Source organism: Mytilus edulis, chromosome 13, assembly GCF_963676685.1.
Source record: "Mytilus edulis chromosome 13, xbMytEdul2.2, whole genome shotgun sequence".
Classification (NCBI taxonomy): Eukaryota; Metazoa; Mollusca; class Bivalvia; order Mytilida; family Mytilidae; genus Mytilus; species Mytilus edulis.
Genome location: NC_092356.1, coordinates 28,774,742 through 28,795,027, shown reverse-complemented (window position 1 = coordinate 28,795,027; position 20,286 = coordinate 28,774,742). Strand labels below are relative to the sequence as shown.

The 20,286-nt window shown below is 31.2% G+C and overlaps 1 protein-coding gene across 1 annotated transcript in view; it reads left to right on the top strand.

Moving 5' to 3' along the window:
* Positions 1 to 5,782: 5,782 nt before the first annotated feature.
* The window catches only part of LOC139501318 (putative leucine-rich repeat-containing protein DDB_G0290503), a 63,272-nt gene continuing 48,768 nt past the window's right edge, over positions 5,783 to 20,286 (top strand). Inside the window, exons 1-2 of the mRNA XM_071290353.1 lie at positions 5,783 to 5,998; positions 13,306 to 13,419. Coding sequence (XP_071146454.1) covers positions 5,969 to 5,998; positions 13,306 to 13,419 — 144 coding nt within the window. The 5' untranslated portion in view covers positions 5,783 to 5,968. The remainder of the gene's footprint in view (positions 5,999 to 13,305; positions 13,420 to 20,286) is intronic.

Here is a 20,286-nt window from a genome sequence, read left to right as displayed (position 1 = left end):
TTTTGTTATTAAGGCGAAACATTTTATAAACTAGATATCCATAGGAACAATCAGCGAAAGCAGGAAGTATTTGGCCCAGTAGTTTCAGAGAAGAAGATTTTTTAAAAATATTTTTGCAGTAAAAAGTTATTTCAAATTCTTGATTGGTTGGTGTTGTTTAATTCCAGTGTCAAATATTTCACGAATATTCATAACGGAAAAAAATAGCAAAGTGGTCAACTAAGATAACGGCAGAAAATAGACACAAGGGTATTAGTAACTTGGGTATGGGTAAGAATTTTGCAATATGATAGGACTCACAGTACCTTTGAAAAGTTATTGTTACAGTAATGTTTTCTTACATTCTTTAATTGCATAGGCGGATTAAGGGGGAGGGCCGGCCCCCCTTTTTGGGGAAAAAATTTGTTGAGTATATAGGGAATCACTTAAGCTTGATCGGAGCGTGTCCCCTCTAAGGCGGCAGTGGGCTCCCTCTTATGAAAATTTCTGGATCCTCCACTGAATTGCATAAGCATGTTCATCGGATTTGGCATCCCTATTCCAACAGACCTGGGTTGCGTATTTGTTCAACCAACACACCCAACATGAACTCCAAACAGGGCAAGTCTAATGGTCAGGCGGAAGAAGTTTAGGTGTTCATACCCCTATAGTTTTATCAATCTTATGAGTGCCTATTCTTTAGAGAAGCGCTGTAGATGGTGTCTTACGGATAATTATTGAGTCTCTGCATACTGCAAACAAATCAACCGTATAATGACCATATCCACAAAGCCTTATCAACCCTTAGGTGCTCTTACATTTAAAAAAGTGGCGCATATGGTGTGTCTCAAAAAGGACAAAGTCACTGCAGAAAAATCAGCCGTTTATATTATAACAGAGGACAAGAGATGATATCTTTAATGTAACATTGAAACTATCTCCCATAATTTCATATTATGCATTTATAATATTTGTGAACTTTAAGAACTATATGATAAAAATCGGTCTGACATTTGTTCAGAACAATTCCAATAATGTCGATTGTGCTTTTTTCGCATTTGCCACCTTAAGAGAGGAATATAAAACTGTCGCGGTTACCCTGGTTATACCTGATTTATTTGTATGAAGGCGAAGCACAACATTATTACACTATCTCAAACCCGAAGTATCTTACACCATAATGTTTTTCAAGGAGACCCCTGTAGTACCCCGAGAAACCTGATACACAACACTTCTTTTAATATATGGGTAGCGACGGTTTGAGTATCATTTTCTTAGTTTCGATAACGCTACACTAATGTATTGATTGAAGAATACATAAAACACAAATACGAGGGGATATCAGCAAATGACACGGCATATAACGGGACATACTCAAAGGAACGTAACAAAAACTATCGTAATAAGCCCAAACTATCTTGAAATACAGAAAATATACAAATATTTAGACGATCATTCAACACTCCAGCTGAGTTCATATCTCTCAGTTAAAACGATAGTCCACAGATTGTATGTCCAAGCTTACAAGGAAGGGATCCAAGTGGAGAGTTTAAGTCATTCTTTATTCCAACATTTAACAGACGCCATGACGAGTTAGTTGACTGTTATGGAATATCTGTTTCACAAATGACGACTCACTGATATGCTTCAATTTTCACATTATCTCGTCCTCTTTTCTCCGAATGTTATCTACACAATTAGGCTTATCAAAGAGTCTGTTCTTACACGCGAACGACACAACGGATGCCACATGTGGAGCAGGATCTGCTTACCCTTTCCAAATGTCCTGAGGTCACCCCCGTATTTTGATGAAGTTCATATTTTGCTCAGTATTTAGTGTTTTTATTCATAAGTTGAGAGCAAACTTCAAGATGATCCATATATAGTATATCCATACAAACTGTATGCAGTTACAAGACAAAGATAATGTTAAACTTTATTGGCGAATATGAATTAAAACAATTTAAAGGTGATCAGAATTCTTTCAGTTACATGTTCTCCTAATCGGTTTTGAGTTTTGCCTCTAAGATACAGCACCAAAAATTAGAGGACGACAGTTTGATTTTCTTCACTGCTTACTTTTAGGATCTGAACAAGAGTACTATATATATATATATACTGAAAAAAATCCGCGATTTCTTTAATTAAACACTATCACAAATGGTTTATGGTCTGATTATTAGTATTTCCATCGTGATGTTTCTATAGCTAGAGTGATTGAAAAATATGTGAGTAGTTATTCAATAATTATAAGGGCCGTCTTGATTGAGTCCTTCATTTCTTCATTCTGTAGCAGAAACAATTCTGCTGGGAATTCGGACCTCAGCTAAAACTAGCTTACTACTTTAAACAACTGTCATACAAGTGGGAAGACGTTTAACAAGGTTTAACCCACTATTTTCTTCGGAAAATGTCAGAGTTCTTGAAATCTCTTTCCCCTGGTGATCCTTGAGGGAAGTATGCTGGTTTGCACTATAATTTCTATTGCAAAATACTGAAATTGTGTCGGTCCTTTGCAAATTATTTTGGTCAAAACCCTAGGAGAACTCTGAATTGTCGGTACCAAGTCAGGACTGTGGCCGTCGTTTTTCACTTGTTCCGTTGATTGATAGATTTAGATTTTGTCAGTTTCTATCGTCTTTCCCTTTTGGAATTTGCCTTGGAGTTTTTGTTATACTTGTTTTTACTGAATGACGATAAGGGGAAGACCATTTGATACTCTGGGGGGGGGGGGGGGGGGGGGGCAGAAGGATTTGTTTTTGATCGGTTATTTATTTTTGTAAACTAAGAGGACAGATTATTCTTTTTCTGTACTATTGAAGCAAGAATTTTTATTTTCATCAAAGCAAGGGACTGATTATTCATTTTCACAACTATATTTATGATGTTCGAAAACATACAATTTTTAAATGATTTGTTCATCATAAATAATACATGTATAGTCAAGTCATTATGCACCATTTAATCAGAATGAATCCTCCTCCTCTGCAAAAAAGTATCTTTTTTATATTCCCAATTTCGTATTTCATACATACATAGTATTAAAGTTTGTTAGTAACTAAATGCGTCTTTTAAAAGTATTGGGAAACATATTTCGCCAAATTTTTTTTGAAGGGTTTTGGAGCCACTGATGGCCCAAGAAGCTTTAGAACAAATGATGCAAAATCGTGCTTTCTGGGTGTTCCGAAGACCCTTTCTTAATCTGAAAATGCAATTTTTGTTTTAATAATTTTTTGAAAATATTTTAGTCTCAAAGTAAAAATGTATAAATTCAGTGTAAAACTTAAGTTTCTAGGGACATCAAAAGACCAATGTGCATGAATTTTGATAAAAAAAAAATGGAATCCACAAACATAAGTCTGTGGCTGCATTTTTTTCTTTTAAAGTCATGATCAAGTTCATAAAAAAAGTTACTAGATTACTAAAGGAATGCAACACTAACAGAATACATAAGGTCAATCAATGAACAAAAGACAAATAAATAAGACATATTGATCCCGAAAAGTCAAGGCTACGTCTGAGGGAAAACAGAACTTGCTTCTTGCTAGGCACTCGCTGTGAACACAATTTGATGTGGAGACAAGCGTTTGGTTTTGAAATTTCCTACATGAGGCATTTGCCTCAATGTAGTTACGGCCATGTTAATTAAAACAAAAGTGAAGTAAGGTTTCCTGAGACAATATACCTCAAGCTAAATGAAACCAATTTTCAGACATTTCAAGTATATTTAAATAATATTTATACTTTTATTATTAAAAAAATTGTGAAGTGTTTCCCGATTTTTTTTGATGAATTAATGAAGAATCTGCAGCCATCTCATACTTTCGATTAGACCTGCTGAGTTATTTATTTTCAATACATTGCAAGTCCGGTTAGTAATTTATTTTCAAATTACCACAGAACAAACCATTTATTTTTGTGATTATCAAGGCTGAGTTATTTATTTTCAAAATCCTCCTGCCCTCCCCCCCCCCCTCCCCCCAGAATATCAAATGGTCGTCCCCTAAATGAAAAATATAATACCGCTAAATATAAAATTATATACAGTCTCTGATGCATGATTTTTTATTATTAATTGGTTTTGGCTTTTAACTAGCTGTCAGTAACTGCGAGTACTCTCAAATCGTATTTTCTTGTTAATTCGACCTGTTGATACTGTTTATAATGCTTTTTTGTCATTTTTTATTTATACGGATCTTGTCTGTACACCAGCCTTGATTATTTGTAATATCTTCACTTATTCTTACAACATTTGTATAAACTTCAAGATTATAAAAAAACCGGTTTTTTTCTAAAGTGAACATTGATTGGTTAAATATTTCTCAGTCATGTCCTGTTTTTGAATTTGTTTGTTAGCTTTTTGGTCATGAATGTTTGTCTCTAATATTTAATTAACTGTGCATTTGTATTCAGATATCGCAGATCAAATTTATTCGTTCATTGTTTAATCATACGTTTTTTGATTGAGTTAAGTCTGCCAATTGATATTTTATCGTATGTTTTTCTTTGTTGTGATGTTATGCTATTGTTTCAGAAAAAGGGAGAAGGTTTGGATCCATTAAAACGTTTAATCCCGCTGCAAATGTTTGCACCTGTCCTAAGTCAGGAATCTGATGTACAGTAGTTGTCGTTTGTTTATGTAATATATACGTGTTTCTCGTTTCTCGTTTTGTTTATATAGATTAGACCGTTGGTTTTCCCGTTTGAATGGTTTTACACTAGTAATTTTGGGGCCCTTTATAGCTTGTTGTTCGGTGTGAGCTAAGGCTCCGTGTTGAAGGCCGTACTTTAACCTATAATGGTTTACTTTTTAAATTGTTATTTGTATGGAGAGTTGTCTCATTGGCACTCACACCACATCTTCCTATATCTATTTTACTAGTATTATTATCCGAAGACAACTTTAACGTGCAAACTTCCAAATGTGTCGAATAGATCAATAAATTGAATGGTAGGTATGTGGCAGTTACACTAACCGTATTGTGGATAGCTCGTTTTTCTAAAATTGGACTTTTATCCAGTTCCCAGACCATTTGATAAATTTGGCTAAATAATTTATAAATTTCAAAGGTTCTTAAGTTTTTAAATCTTTCCAAGATAAATAAGTTTCTAAATAAAAAAGAATATATTTTGTAAACAAATTATAAATACCATAGTCGATTAAATGTATCTAATTTGTAATGATTTTAGCATTAGACGAGACGAAATATTTACAAATATGAAATTTGGGCTCAAGTTAAAAAGAATAGTTCACATTCAATTCTACTTTAATTCTTGATTTTTTAAAATTCATTTTTCAACTATTCTTTGTTTAAATCTGGGACAGAATATAGTAGTATAATCGGGGAAAATATAGATACTGTTCCCATATATACGTATGAGCCAATGTCATGATAAAAATTCAGTATTATAATCATTCTTTATTACTTATATTTCCTATTTGACCCATTTATCTCTATTCTTTCATTTTTTTAAACCCTTTTCCAGTGTTTTCTGCCCTTTTCCCATTTTCTGGAATCCCTATCCAATTTCCATATTTGCCGGTCATTCAACAAAAAGGGGGAGGGTTTATGTAGCTCAAAGATAATTCGTCTGCTAAAACGGGCACTGCCAGTAGTATGTCCTCCTCAATGAAACGTAGTGCAGTATACTACGTATGTTATTTATCAATTAAACGAGATAAGAAATTAAGATATGCACATTAAGATATTTAACATAAAATAAATGAAAAATGTTGACGCATAAGATAAATTGTGTCCCCTATAAATAAATATAAATAGGTGATCTATACCGGAAGTGCGGAGGAATATTGTTGATACCGACACACACTGATTGTTTGAAAATGGCGACCACCGACATGTAGCGAGTTGAAACAAACACTATTAATCAGTTATGCATGTCTTTTTAAGTTTCGAATACATTCTGGGGTAAAAGAAAAACTTACAAAATGTGACAAATGAAGGATATATTAATTTCGAAGACGTAAAACATGGCAACTGCGGAAACGCCACGATTATTGGTGAGTTTTCTATGTTGGTAAACATTTCGCTGTGCACTTCGAGAGATGCATAGTGTGATTTTAAAAGTTTCTTTTTTTTCTGTATGTCTCTGTCGAGACATGAACGAATAGTCCGAAGTGGACCATCTTGTTCTTTGCATCATTTTGCTATTTTTACCTGCACCATTACTTTATTTGCACCTGTACACCATAATTTTTAAGTAGGTGATTACCTATTGATTACCTTACAAGCATGAACTTGCACACAAACATGCTTCTGTTTACTATTTACATCACAAATTCAAAGAAAAGATATTTTGAATTTTGATCTTTATCCTTAAATATTTTCACTTCTAAAACATGCTATAATATGAGCAAATTTATAATACAGTAATATTTACAAGGTGTATTTATATACACCTTGTAAATATTACTGTATTTTCATTGCTTGTTGAACACACTACTACATCATGTACTTCTACCACTAAGTGACCACCCTGATTTGGTTCACTATCCTGTCACTGTTTGGTGTGCGCTTGCAAACTTAACAAGACCAAGAAATATTTTTTAACAAAAAGGAAATAATTTGTGCTGTACATGTACATCATTTGTACATACATGTAACATTTATACATGATGCAAATAAAAAGATGGGACTTGAAATTTAATTTGCATACAGTAGTCTCTTGAACGAATCAAGACTTCTGCAGCGATCACCAAGGCAGGTAAGGTGTTCCAATCTCTGATCGTGCGTGGATAGAAGGACTCTTTTCTGATGCAGCTGGTCTTGCAAGATGGTATTTGGAAAGAATGAATGTTAATGTGTCTTGCTAATCTGTCTGGTGGTATCAGTTTATCGTCAGCATCGATCTTTACTTCCTCATTTAAAATCTTAAATAAAAGGGTTAGTTTAGCATTCCAATTTCTATACAGATCAATACACATAACATCCACTAAAAAAAGTTAAAAAAATAAGTGTCATGTTAAGGTAGCTACCTTAAATCTTTGCAATCAGCACAAAATTCCGTAAATGACAAAAATATTAACTATGTATTATTAGACACAACCAGTTTCATTGTAAAGTTTGAAATACTAATACATCTATTTGTGTTATTGTACCATAATAGGTGAATGGTTAGATAACTTGATAAATGTGCTAATACACATACATGTACATATGAATCAATGAATTTATGAATGAAAAAGGTGGAATGCAATCTAAAGCTAATGCTTGCACAAATTAAATACAACAGTCATCTTCAGTTCGGATTTATCTTTGCATAAGTTAGTAAAAAATTCCAGAACAAGGCTGAACCAGCCCTGAACGTCTGATTTATTGTGTATTTATACACAGATGCTCAAAAAATTTCCTATGAAGAAAATTTAAGTGGTGACATATATCATGTATATATACAAGTCTAAATTGCAAACTATATATATATATATATTTATATAATTTTGACTTCCATACATTTCTCAGGAATTTTTGTGTCAACTGAAAATTGATACTTGCATTCAACAGCTTACGTTAAAAATATTTTAAAAGCATAAAGGCATAATTATCCTTCATAGATTTTAAAAACGTAATCTTTTATTTGTTTTCATTGGGCAATATGCCACAGTTGGTTTACAGAATAGGTATTTTACAAATGAGCTTTTGACCTGAATGAGTGATTAACACGTTAATTTGACCATAATAATGTTTAATAAGCTGGAAGTATTAGTATTTTAAGGTATAATTATTGGCCTCTAAAGTTACAGTTCTGAACTTCACTTTTTAAAGGACACTATTTAGCTTTTTCTCTTTTAAGAACTACTTTTTTCCTAAGAACATTTTAAAATTAAAATTTGTAGACTACCTTCTTAACACATGTGAACATACTAAATGTATAATTGTAAAATGAATTCTTAAAAAGTAGTTACTCATTATTAAAAGTCATGGTAGAGTTTTAAAAAACTAACACAATGTGACAAAAAAAGCTTTAAAAGCAGGTTACTTACACTAGTACTACATGTTCATGTGGGTCAGAACTCAAAAGAACATTTAAGTCAGAGACTCAGATTTTAAAATTTATTCAATAGAAGATTGACCTTTTATCATAATCAATGTCAATGAATCCATCATATACAGTGAACCAACAAATACATTTTGTATCACAACTTATGTAAATGTCCTACACAGTTATATAAATTTCAAACTTGTGTAGTAGACATGTATGACATCCTGAACAAGCAGGTTGAGACTTATTCTTTTACTCTTGTTGCTTTGTATTTTCTGTGTCTGTAAGATACACGTTGTTTTAAGAAATCTGTCTTTATATTCTCTAAGAGTTAGAGTGTATCCTGACCGTTTTGGGAGTCATGTGGTACGTACATGTATGCACATTTTAGAATATTAATTTATATTACTTTCATTTAGGTTGAACGAATATCCATATTCATACTTGTAGATATGTACATTATGCACATTCCTTATATTTTACCCATAGAATAAGAGGTGAAAAATAAGCATTCTTTATTACACATCTACACACAGATTTTGTATATTCAAGTGAGGTAATTAAAATTGTTGATTATAAAAATAAACAATATATATAACCCCAGTCCTTTAAATTTAGTGTAAATGTTGACTTAGGTAGGTATAGTGATAAGACGAAGAATGAAAATTACATATAATAGCTTTAAATCTTCCTTTGACAATATCCCTTTGTAAATGGGGGTACTGTTGAAAATTGGAGTAATCGTTACCAGACAAAAGAGTTAATCTCTAAATATTTGTCCTGTGTGGTATGAAATCACTGTAATTTAATTGGAATTTGAAAAGAAGTGTAGATATAATGAATTTAAGGTCAAAATTTTCTTTACTGTTTTTACCAGGATAAGTATTACATGTTAAAGTAATGTGTACCTTACATTTTGACTAGTCAGCAATTCCATACAATACTCTTTTTATATCTTATATTTTTTTGTTTATTTAAATAATTTTATTTTACAGATGTTGTTTATCTGGCCCTTAAGGGATGACATCAAAAGATCGATGTAGGATAAAAAACTTAAATCAAATAGTTTGGGGGTGGGGGGGGGGGGGGGAGGGGGGTTGAAATTCTGCAAGTTTTGTATATCTAAAATCGATTTTTACATATATCCCTATTGGTAAATCAATTTCCCAAATGAAGTTAAGAGGAGGGGTGGGGGTCAGTTAAACAACTATGTGAATTAAGTTTTTTATCCTACATTGAACTTTTGATGTCGTCCCTAAGCTATAGGCCAGTTAAGGCTTTCATCATAGATGTTAAAAATTTTTTTTTTTACAAACGATGACATCAATTGAAATCAAACTTTATAGGGACTTTTATTATAATATTATGTCTACACATACCTTCAATGTTACCCAAGAACATATCACATGTTCTGATTGATTACTTTTTAAAAGATGCTCTGTTCCCTGGTTCCTGGGTTTTCTAAATTAGGTCTCTACATTGAAGTAAATATTTACAAGTCATTTATGTCAGGTTTAAGTGGACACTAGCTTTTTAAAGAGGAGCAACACATGCTCTTTGGAGTATATACCAGTGGCGGATCCAGAAATTTTCAAAAGTGGGGGCCCACTGACTGCCTAAGAGGGGGCCCGCTCCAGTCACGCTTCAGTGATTCCCTATATAAGCAACCAAATTTTTTCCCAAAAAGGGGGGCCCGCCCCCCCTAAATCCGCCTCTGTCTAGATACAAAATGTAGTTGTTGCCTTTGCAGATGACAGTTATTGCATTCAAATGTAGACACAAATACAAAAGGTTGTTTTTACTTGGACTTCTGAAAATTTGATTACATTCATGTATCTATACAAGCACTGTCGATGGTCAAGTTTTAAATTACTATTTTCGGAGAATTCGAAAGATTTTATGTATAAATTTTGATCTCAATATCAACATACTAATAATAAGTGTGTATGAGAAATATATATATAAGTGGTTATGCTGAAGTGAACCTTTTACTGTACAAAAATCAGAAAAGAAAAACTTATCTTTAGAGTTGTCTCCCTTTTTTTGTTAACTGTAACTTTATGTTACAACCATCCACTTACCACCAGTGTACCAGGAGACCCTTAGGCTTTGAGTTTTTACCTTTGATGCATTAAATATAATCCATGTTTAGATTATCTTTCTTATCATTATATTGTCAAAATTCAGTATAGTTAATGCCTTTTGAACTTTTGTATTGAATGTCTTTAAGAGGTTTTTAAATCAATTAGAAGATTCACATCATGTACATGCAGGCTCATTTATAATTTTTTACTTCTGATAAATTTTCAGCAAGAAATAGCCTTTTTAATTATCGGATAATAATTCCTGTAATTGCTTTTTTCGTTTATGAATGTATTGATATATATATGTTATAGCCTTCAAAGTATGAAGTTAGGCCAAAAAATGTAATACATGTACCTGTATTTCCTCAAAAATACATAGGCTTATTAAACTGATAAGTGTCGGGAAGTGTAACAATGTCTTCAAGAATTAAATTTTTCAAAAAAGTTTTTGACTGGTTTACTCCCGAAACAGTGACTTTAAAAGAAACTTTTCTTCTCTCAAAAAAGACATATAGAAAAGTGTAATTTTTCAAAAAAAGTTTTTGACTGGTTTACTCCCGAAACTGACTTTAAAAGTACCTTTTCTTCTCTCAAAAAAGACATATAAAAAAGTGTGATTTTTCAAAAAAAGTTTTTGACTGGTTTACTCCCGAAACAAGTGACTTTAAAAGTAGTTTTTTTCTCTTAAAATATCTTACAGGTACTAAGGCACTAGAAATAGGGAAAATTCAATGAGCGCAAACATGGGTGTTTTTTTAGGCAGTAGTGAGTGATCATGAACTGAAAGAACAGTTGACATTTCGAGTTACATATATGTAAGGCATATAAAAAAATATGTTTTTTGTTGTTAATTGAAAACCATTATAAAAGTAATTTGAACTACGTAACCTTAAAATTACTAGGGGGTGAAAGTAGATTGTTGAGAGTTGGCAAGTTATATATAATTAAAACACTGGGTGTCAAAAGGATATACCACATCGATTATCATGAACAATTTGAATGACGATAAAGTTCACACTTTAATCCAAAATAACAATAAACACAGCCTTTTGTTATAAGATAGACATGTATTAAACAGTTTGAACTTGATCGTTTTGTTTTCCTTACATTATAAGGACTATATATCCGTACAACAGACACCCAGTCTGAGATTTCGATAAAATTTGGTATAGATATTTGGATTCTATTTAAATATTTGAAAATTGTCTTAGAACTTAAGAACATCCGTAATGAAATTTAAGAAATTGAAAATACATGTATAATTGAAAGATTTTATTTTACAAATGGAATTTAGTTTGGGAATATGCATACATGTGAAATTCTTTAATATGATTGAATTATGTAGGATTTAAGTGTGTACAGAATGTTTACTTATGATATAGGCATATTTGATTGAATTTTATGAATGTGTGAACACATGTGGAATCGATTACTATAAACAAATATATGATAAAGTGTTGACGGCATTGTCTAAAATAGCTGGCTTGATATGTAAGCATATATGTACATCAAGTGATTACAAGAGGATTATCATGTTTTTTGTTTGAACATGGTATATAAGAATGGAAGCGTTGAGTTCTATTTTACCTGAGGAGTTGGACATCATTTATGAAGAGGTAAATTTCTGTACTGTACATACATGTATGCAGGGTGACCCAATTCTAGATAAAGCACCTACATGTATAGTAGATGACTCACAATTTTTGGTTGGAGAAAATCACTGAAATGTCTGAGAACTGGATTAATTCAGTGGTGTTATTCACCAGAGTTTTGAAATATTGATTTGGAACTTGCCCAAGTAAATTACTATGAAGACCTCTGTTATGAATCATGACTAATGATTGAGCAATAAATATAGAAGTGTACCTTATTTATTCCAGGGATCCTAAGTAACTTTCATTATCTTTGATTACTGGAATTAGATTTTTTCATTTAAACCTCAGCAAAAATTTTAACTTTGAAGTGTTTTCTTGACCCCTTAAAAAATCAATTGCTTCAGGAATTCCAGATATTCAAATTGAACTATTTAAATTCACTTCCTTGTAAGAGCAGATATTGCAATTTACAAGTACATGTACCTGCTTAAAAGGTGATGTATGAGTATGACATATGTAGGGCATAGGGGTGTTCATGTACATGCGCACTTACATACATTTTGTACATGTACATCTTCACAGTTTCCATTTTGTTTTCCTTTAAAAAAACTATAGTTCATGCAGTTGTCAAATACATATATTGATATAGATATTTGGGGTAACCAGGGGTACATGTATATAAACATGATAAAAACATTTTGACATTTTTCTGTGAATTAACTAATATCAGTTGACATTTTAAAAATTAAAAAAAAAAAAGTACTTTTGAGCCTTTTCATGTAATTTGCAATAACTTCAACAACAATGGTCCATAACCTCATGGTTTGTTATTGGATCCATTTTTTCTTGCTCCTTAGTTATATATGAGACTGCCATGCCTGATCCTACGCTTTACAGTGATTTCATGCCCTCTGTCCACAGGTATCCAATCCCCTAAAAGAATAGAAACCAAGGGCGAATATTTAGATACACTACAGCTTTGGTGGATTCTGCTTTGTCCACCGGCCCACCATGGGAGTGGGCACCAGGTGGACAAAATTTCTACCTTGTCCACTCTGCCCACCCATAGGAGTGGGCATGCAATTTCTTTTGTTTAATCTAAAGACTTGCAAGTACAATCACTTGAAAAAGCAGATAGGCATTTGTAATCAATATTTTTACAAAAAAAGAGATTATAGCTAGAGTGGGCACGGATGGGTGCCCACGGTGGGCAGGTGGAAAAAGCAAAATCCACTCGGGCTGTTGTGTACATGTATGTTTATGTACTACAAAATGATAAGGATGATAAAATTACTCAGCTCGTGACATTAGGGTGAGTACAGTGGACAAATGAGTTCATGGAATAGTGCTTCCAAGTAGAAAATCATGTGTCCAGGACATATGTCTTTACTATGACCTTATTTAGATCCTTTATTGAGTGGAAGGCAAAGACAATGTCCAACAAAGATGATCTTTTTTTAACTCTGCTTAAGATATGTACATATCCTATCAGATGCTCCATGCCAACTCCCATAGCCAGGCCCCTAAAAATGAGAACAATTGGATGAACAAGACATGAAATACAGGTGATGATGCTGAAGCCTTCTTTTTTCCCTAACAGCCCTCAATATTAAGGATATCAGTAAATAAAACATGTCTTTTTCTTTTAGGAGAGTCCTTCAGAGATTTCAGCTGAGATAGATCGTCGACTTTTAGAAGATGGCTTGGAATGTACAGAGGAAGAGAAACTTCTCTATGTATGGAAGTTATACCAGCATACAGAGGTAATTATATATTAACAGCATGGCTAAAAAACTAAAAGCTTGTGTTATATTCCTATATTTGGTCTTCTTGTTATCGGGACTGCCTCACACAATTTAGCTCTTAGGTCCAAAAGTTGGAGCATGTTTTATCAATTGATGATTGAGTCAGACGCGTCTGCCAGTGCAGTAGCATGGCCTTGTTTTAAAAATTGAGTGAAGTAAAGTTAGAAGTGCAGTATATTCATTGACTTGTTACTTGTTTTTTTTTCCATAGTTTCACAGGCTAAGTACATGATACTTTCATGTGTTTAGATTGCATTTTATAAAATAAATTGTACCGGTATGGTGAGTTTGCCTTATATTTAAAAAGTTTATTATCTATGACCATATAATGCATTTAACTTGTCAATACATGTAAAAGTTATATGAATTATGAACCTCATAGTCATGAAAATAGACTAAGTTAACTTATTTGACATCTAGTAAGGCAAGTAAGATTTGATCTTTAAGTGAATTTATTAGTCAGTAGTACCTAAAGTGAGTGCTTGTATTTTAAATAAAACACTTCCAGAAGATATTAAAATATTATGCATTATTAAGTTATTAATTGTAGTGCATGTAGATGATTTAATGCATTTTATGACATAATTATATACATGTAACATATTAAGTTTAAAAATATGATCCTTCATGCTTTCATTGCACAAATTTAAAATATCTTCCCAGGGAAATAATATTTCTTTATTGTAGTATGGCTGCATTCCTTTTTAAAGAGAATTTTCTACTTCAAACATGGTATTACGATCGTTATATAACATTTGAAACTTAAAAGTAAATGATTATGCTCTAGAAGATTAAAGTTATAATCTCCGTTTATGATTGCCATATAAATATGGATTAGCAAAAAAGCGTTTTATTGAGGGGCCAAAGGACCTTATTTGGGGGGTCAGGATCAAACCTTTATTTTGCCAGAATTCAGGATTGGGCTTTTATTTTTGCTTAATTTCTTGGTTAACTCTTTTATGAAATTAATGATAAAAATTTAAAGTCTAAGAAAAAAAGCTTTTTTTGAGGGGGAAGTCAGGATGACACCCCCTCCTACCACCCCTCTGTATTATTAGGTACAAATCAAAGTGTGAAATGATTACGGGTTTTAATATTTAATGTTAACTATTGTCTGTATATAAACCTTTACATATTTCTTATGATGAACAAAATGAACTTTCATGGTTTAAAATTAAAAACTTGTCAAATGAAATGTTCGTATAATAATGTCAGCCTGACCTTGGAGTGTCATTGCTTGTTTAAGAGCGATAAAGATTAAAATATAAATTATTCTTGAAATATTCAATTTAGACAGAAATCTAATTTTAATGTCAACTTTTTTCTTTCAAAATTTCAATTAAAAAGACAGAAATTTAATTTTAATGTCAATGTTTTCTTTCCCAATTTTGATTAAGTGATCTTGAATATTATGTGTAAAATTGACAAAAATTTGCAATTGTCAACATTGATGACGTGTCTTCTACCCTAGTAAAGGTCTTAGATTAAGTAAAAAAACCTGCAGAGTGCAGAATAATCCTTGTTTCTTTTGTACGAAAAGATAATTGTCAAATTTTAAAAGTTTTACTTCATAAAACACTGAATGTTTTTAATAAATGCCCCCTCACAGTAAAGATACCAAGTTTTGACAATCTAACTTGACAGTTAATGGGTTCAAACAAGCTTATAATGCATGGAGATTGAATTTAGAAAAAGATATTTCAGAATTGAGAATTGGTAAACAAATGTTACTTTAAAATGACAGAAAATGTATTTGTACCATGCAACATGTACATGTACCTGATACATGAATTCAATGATTGAATAATTTCAGAATCTGATACAATAGACCACTTTCGAGTTCATTCGTCACCAGAAAAAACTTGTCAATTATACGCGCCTTTGTGACGTCATTTACCAGATACAAAATGAGATAGAGGGTCTCGCCTGTATCCCTGCACTTTAAACGTTAATCAAGCATCTTAGTGATCGTCATTGTGCAGGATAAACTAGAAATAAAGTTTGTTCAGTAGATACTTAATCACAATTCCCTAATGACAGCTGTGCAGATTGTCAATTATGAGAATTTAGTTTGCCAAAAAATTTGTGCAATATAGCGTTTATACTTTTATAAACCACTAGCTCAACATGGAAATGGAAGTGACAACGCACCTAAACGCACGAGTGACGTACACTAAAACCAAAGTTTTTGATGGAAATGCATCCAACTCGAAAGTTGTCTATTGCATTATTCCTAACAAATGTATGCAACTTTAAATGTGACCATATTATTTTTAATGTTTTTCTTCTCAGAAATGGGCATTTAAGAGTAAGAACAAAGGATTTTTATCTGAATATTGTATTCAGGAAGTTTGAAATGTCATCCTACTAAATATTACTTTATGAACTAGCACATGAACAATTTTTGACTCATCAGTTCAGTCTTGTGCATTGCATTTTAATTAAAAGACATAACATATTGTCTTTAAATAGTGTTTAATATTTGTCACTGGACAGAAAACATTTGTGTATCAGTAGCTATAATGTGCAAATGATTTATATTGATATTAAATATTGTGAAATCAAATTGTGTAAAATTTTAAAAGTAAATGAAATTTTGTCCAGAAATATATTTTGCTTTGTTGCAAAATAGATAAAATAAATCATGCATACTCAAATTTGTCATTCAATGAAATATATTTATTCAGGTACATGAAATGTGTTTAGTTGTCAGTTTCCTATTTAAATTTCAAGGTTTTTTGAATAATTGTTACATAATGTTACATAAAATTAGGTTGAAGTTTTGTGCATGATGGAAGAATAATGAATTAAGTGCTTTATCATTAATTTCTCACATGTAATACATGTACATGTAGTTGAATTTAAAAAAAAAACTCTTTGAAAAGGTAGAATAACCAAATAAAACCAGTCAAGGTTAAATTCACAAAAACGTTCAAAATGGCTGATTTAATGTAGTTAAGTACTTTATTAAAGATTTCTTTCAAGTAATTATAAAATTTAAGAGAAATCATTAATATGCAAAATAAATAAAATAAAAACTTGCAAAATGATAGATTTTCTGCATGTTTGATGACATAAGTTTATCAATGCACTTTATATAATACGTTACTGTTTTGAAATTGATCATTAGATTGAAAAAAAACCTCTTTGAAATTGCAGAATAGCCAAAATAAAACCAGTCAAGGTTAAATTCACAAAAACGTTCGATTTTATGGTTGTTCAGGACGTCATTATAGATTTCTCTCAAGTAATTGTAAAATTGAAAAAAAATCATAAATATGCAGAAGAAATAAAATAAAATTTCTAACTTGCAAAATGATAGATTTTCTGCATGTTTGATATGACATATTTTCAAGTTTAATACAACATTGCACTCTATATAATACTATACTGTTTTGAAAATGATCATGCATTATTAATTTATATCTGTTTTACGATTGAAATCTTTTGTGGGAATTGCATGTTAACGCAATCGAACATAAAACAAATGTTGTCCTGTTGATTGAAAATTCTAAATTTAAACTTAGTGCGGTATTACCAACAGCTTGCAAAACACAAAGACTTTATAGACTTGCCAAGATTTTAATTCAAGATTACGCTCGGCCAACTGAAATATTGCCATTTCCTCAATTAAGTATTTGTTTAATACAGCCATAGTTTTCCATACTCATAAAAGTCATTTAAATAACATGTGTTCAGCTCTTTTGGGTTTTATTCCTATGTCAGATGGTTTTGTAATGTTTTGCTATTTTTGGCAGCTCTGTCAAGATTTATTTTTTAGCCAACTGTTTCTGTTGGCAAATTTTACAAAGATCTGCATGTTAATTTATACGCAGATCAATTGCTTTACTCAGTATTGTAGGTGTAAAATTTATTATCTTACCTCCTATTCATTTCCAGGAATATGATTGGTTAAAAGCGTCCGCGTGCAAATCGTGTATATTTGATATTAGGTTAGTAGGGAGGCGGGGCTTATCTCATACACGGTTAGTAGTGGAATTACGTCCCTTTATATTCCATATTAGGTAAGAAGGGGGTGGGGCTTATTTCATACACGGTTAGTAATGGTGTTATGTCCCTTTATAAAAACAAAACGGTACTGAGAAAAAATCTTAAAAGTTCCAACAGACGAAGAAATAATGATTAAGATTGAAATAAATCCATAAAACACATTTAAACCTCAAAAGTTGTTATTGTTGGCATCTGTGTTTGTAGGATCAATGGAAGTATTTTCTTAATGCTAACAGTATTGAAGACTTGCTCATTTTGAGAATCACTAGTCTTAATTTCACACGTTCAGATAGTCGGTAAGATAAATTTGTTACATAGTGTACTAGTGACGTAATACGGTATACGCTCTCACCCCATATGGAATTTACTGACCCCATATATACCGTATTAGGTCACTAGCACACTATGTAACTAATAGTGTCAACCAAATATTTTAATCATTCAGCATTCATTGACACATGTTGAAGAGCTATGAAAACACTTTTTTGCAGTTCTAAGACTAAAACTTTATTCTGTATGTACAACAAATGTACTTTTAAAAGAATCTTTAAAAAAACACCAGTTGTATGTCATCTGATTTCTACTATTGAAATGTCTAGTAGTACATTTTTAGTAACTAATAATTTATACATGTATGAATAAGATTTGGTTTTTAATAAAAAACAAGGAGATGTAGCAGTAAAACCACTTTTTTTACCTAATTCAGATGAAAATCTTTCTCCTGCCCACTTTAACTGCTTGTGGAATATTGAAGCAATGACATTTAAAATATAAAATTGTGAAGCTTAAATAATGTGACACCTTATAAGCCACAAAATGAGGTAAAATCCCTTTATTGCTTATATTTCATCACAGTGAAGCTGATTTCAAATACAAACATAATTTTAAATGCATACATGCATTGAACAAACCTTCAAAGTTATATGCATCCCATATACATTTTGTACTGCATAACCTTTAATGCTTTAAAGTAACCTTGTATTCCAATCATTTTGTTTTTCAATTTTATTTTTTCAATACATTTTCTTTGAACATGTTGAATCCCTTGCAGACACTTTAAATGAAAATCTAATGAAATTTTAATAATAAATATTTCAATTTTTGAAACTAATTGTATTTTGATTATTCTCATTGTCATTGTGTAAAGTCCGTGCTAGTATGTTTTAAAGTTTTTAATACGGCTATATATATTCGGACATCTTAAATCATTGTTGTTATTCAACTGTTATTATAGATTTTGTGATTTGATAATAAAGTATATTCAATAACCTAATTGTCAGATTTACCGATATCTAGATGTGCGCCCATGGTTATATCATTCTACGAGAGACGTATATAACTATATCGTTTGATCGTCACCTAACCAAATAGACAAATTTTGGAGCAATTACATGTAAATTACAGCATAAAAACTTTTAACAGTTTCGTTTCAATTCCTGTAATGTGAACTTATTTTCGGTATACTTTTTAACATTTGGACTAGCGATCAAAGGAATTTCCATTGAAAACTAAAAGCAGTTCAATAGATTAGATCGTGATATGGATTAAATTATCTTTTAATTATTGGTTATGGAGTAGTGTTAGATCTTATGTAAGTTTTTAAGAGTTTAACTGTGTGTATTATGCTTTTATTTTTCATATCTGATCGATCATAAATTTTTACATTACTAATTAAAGAGCCAAATTTTGGTGGGTTTTATTCAGATTCTATTTAAATGACTATGAAATTACACTATTTAATAATAATTTCAAGACCAAAATTTATCTGATTTTAGATGAAATGTTATCAAAGCTTTAATTCCTTCAGAGAGTATAATTTTGAAATATTTGTTACAATAGGTTCAATCACTCTGTCAAAAACTTTTTTTATAGAAAATGTAAATAAATACATCGATGTATGTTCAATATTTAATAGTTGAAGATTGTGACAGTCATACATGACATACCTAAATTGAGCAGCTTATTATTGCCATTTTTGAATATTGATTAAAGTTATAGTTTTTTTTGCATAGAATATCTTTCAAATGATGACATCACTAATATCAAATCTTATGAAAATTGTCATGTTTATTTTGACAAATGTGTTTATTTTGACAAATGTTTTTATTTAATTTACATGTATTCTCTAAAATGTAAATGTCAACTGATTTATAAGGGGAGATAACTCAGATATTGTAATCCTTCAAAATATTACAATATTGATTATTGAATAATCTAAACCTTGTAAATAAGTGACTAAATGACATTCATTTATTGTCCCTGTCGCATGGAAAATTGAATTAAAGCTATCTCATGGCTTGATTTATGTTGGAAAAGTTAAATGTAAAGAAAAAACAATTTTGTGGAGTTATTTCCCTTGAAACATAACACATGTTCATTGGTTGGGGGACATTGAAACACTATTTTTTTTATTTTTAAAAATTTTGGTAGAGTATAGAAATATGCAATAATTTTTGTGTATAGAACAATTCTATCCATACAATTATTAGCCGTTTCTTTTTTGTTTACATTTATGCTGAATTAATATATATATAAAACAGTGCTACACATATACAGCACTATACAGCTATATAAACTATATACAGCCAGATCGCTGTGAAAATAATTCAAAATAAGAAAGGAAATTGGGAACGTGTCTAAGACACAACAACCAGACCAAAGCAGAAAAGATCCAAAGGTTACCAATTTGTCTTCAACACAGCTAAAAAAATACACACACAGATGTTCAATATAATTTAAAATTATTTTGTTGAAAAAGTTTAATAGAAATTATAAAATTGAGAATGAAAATGGAGAATATGTCAAAGAGACAAC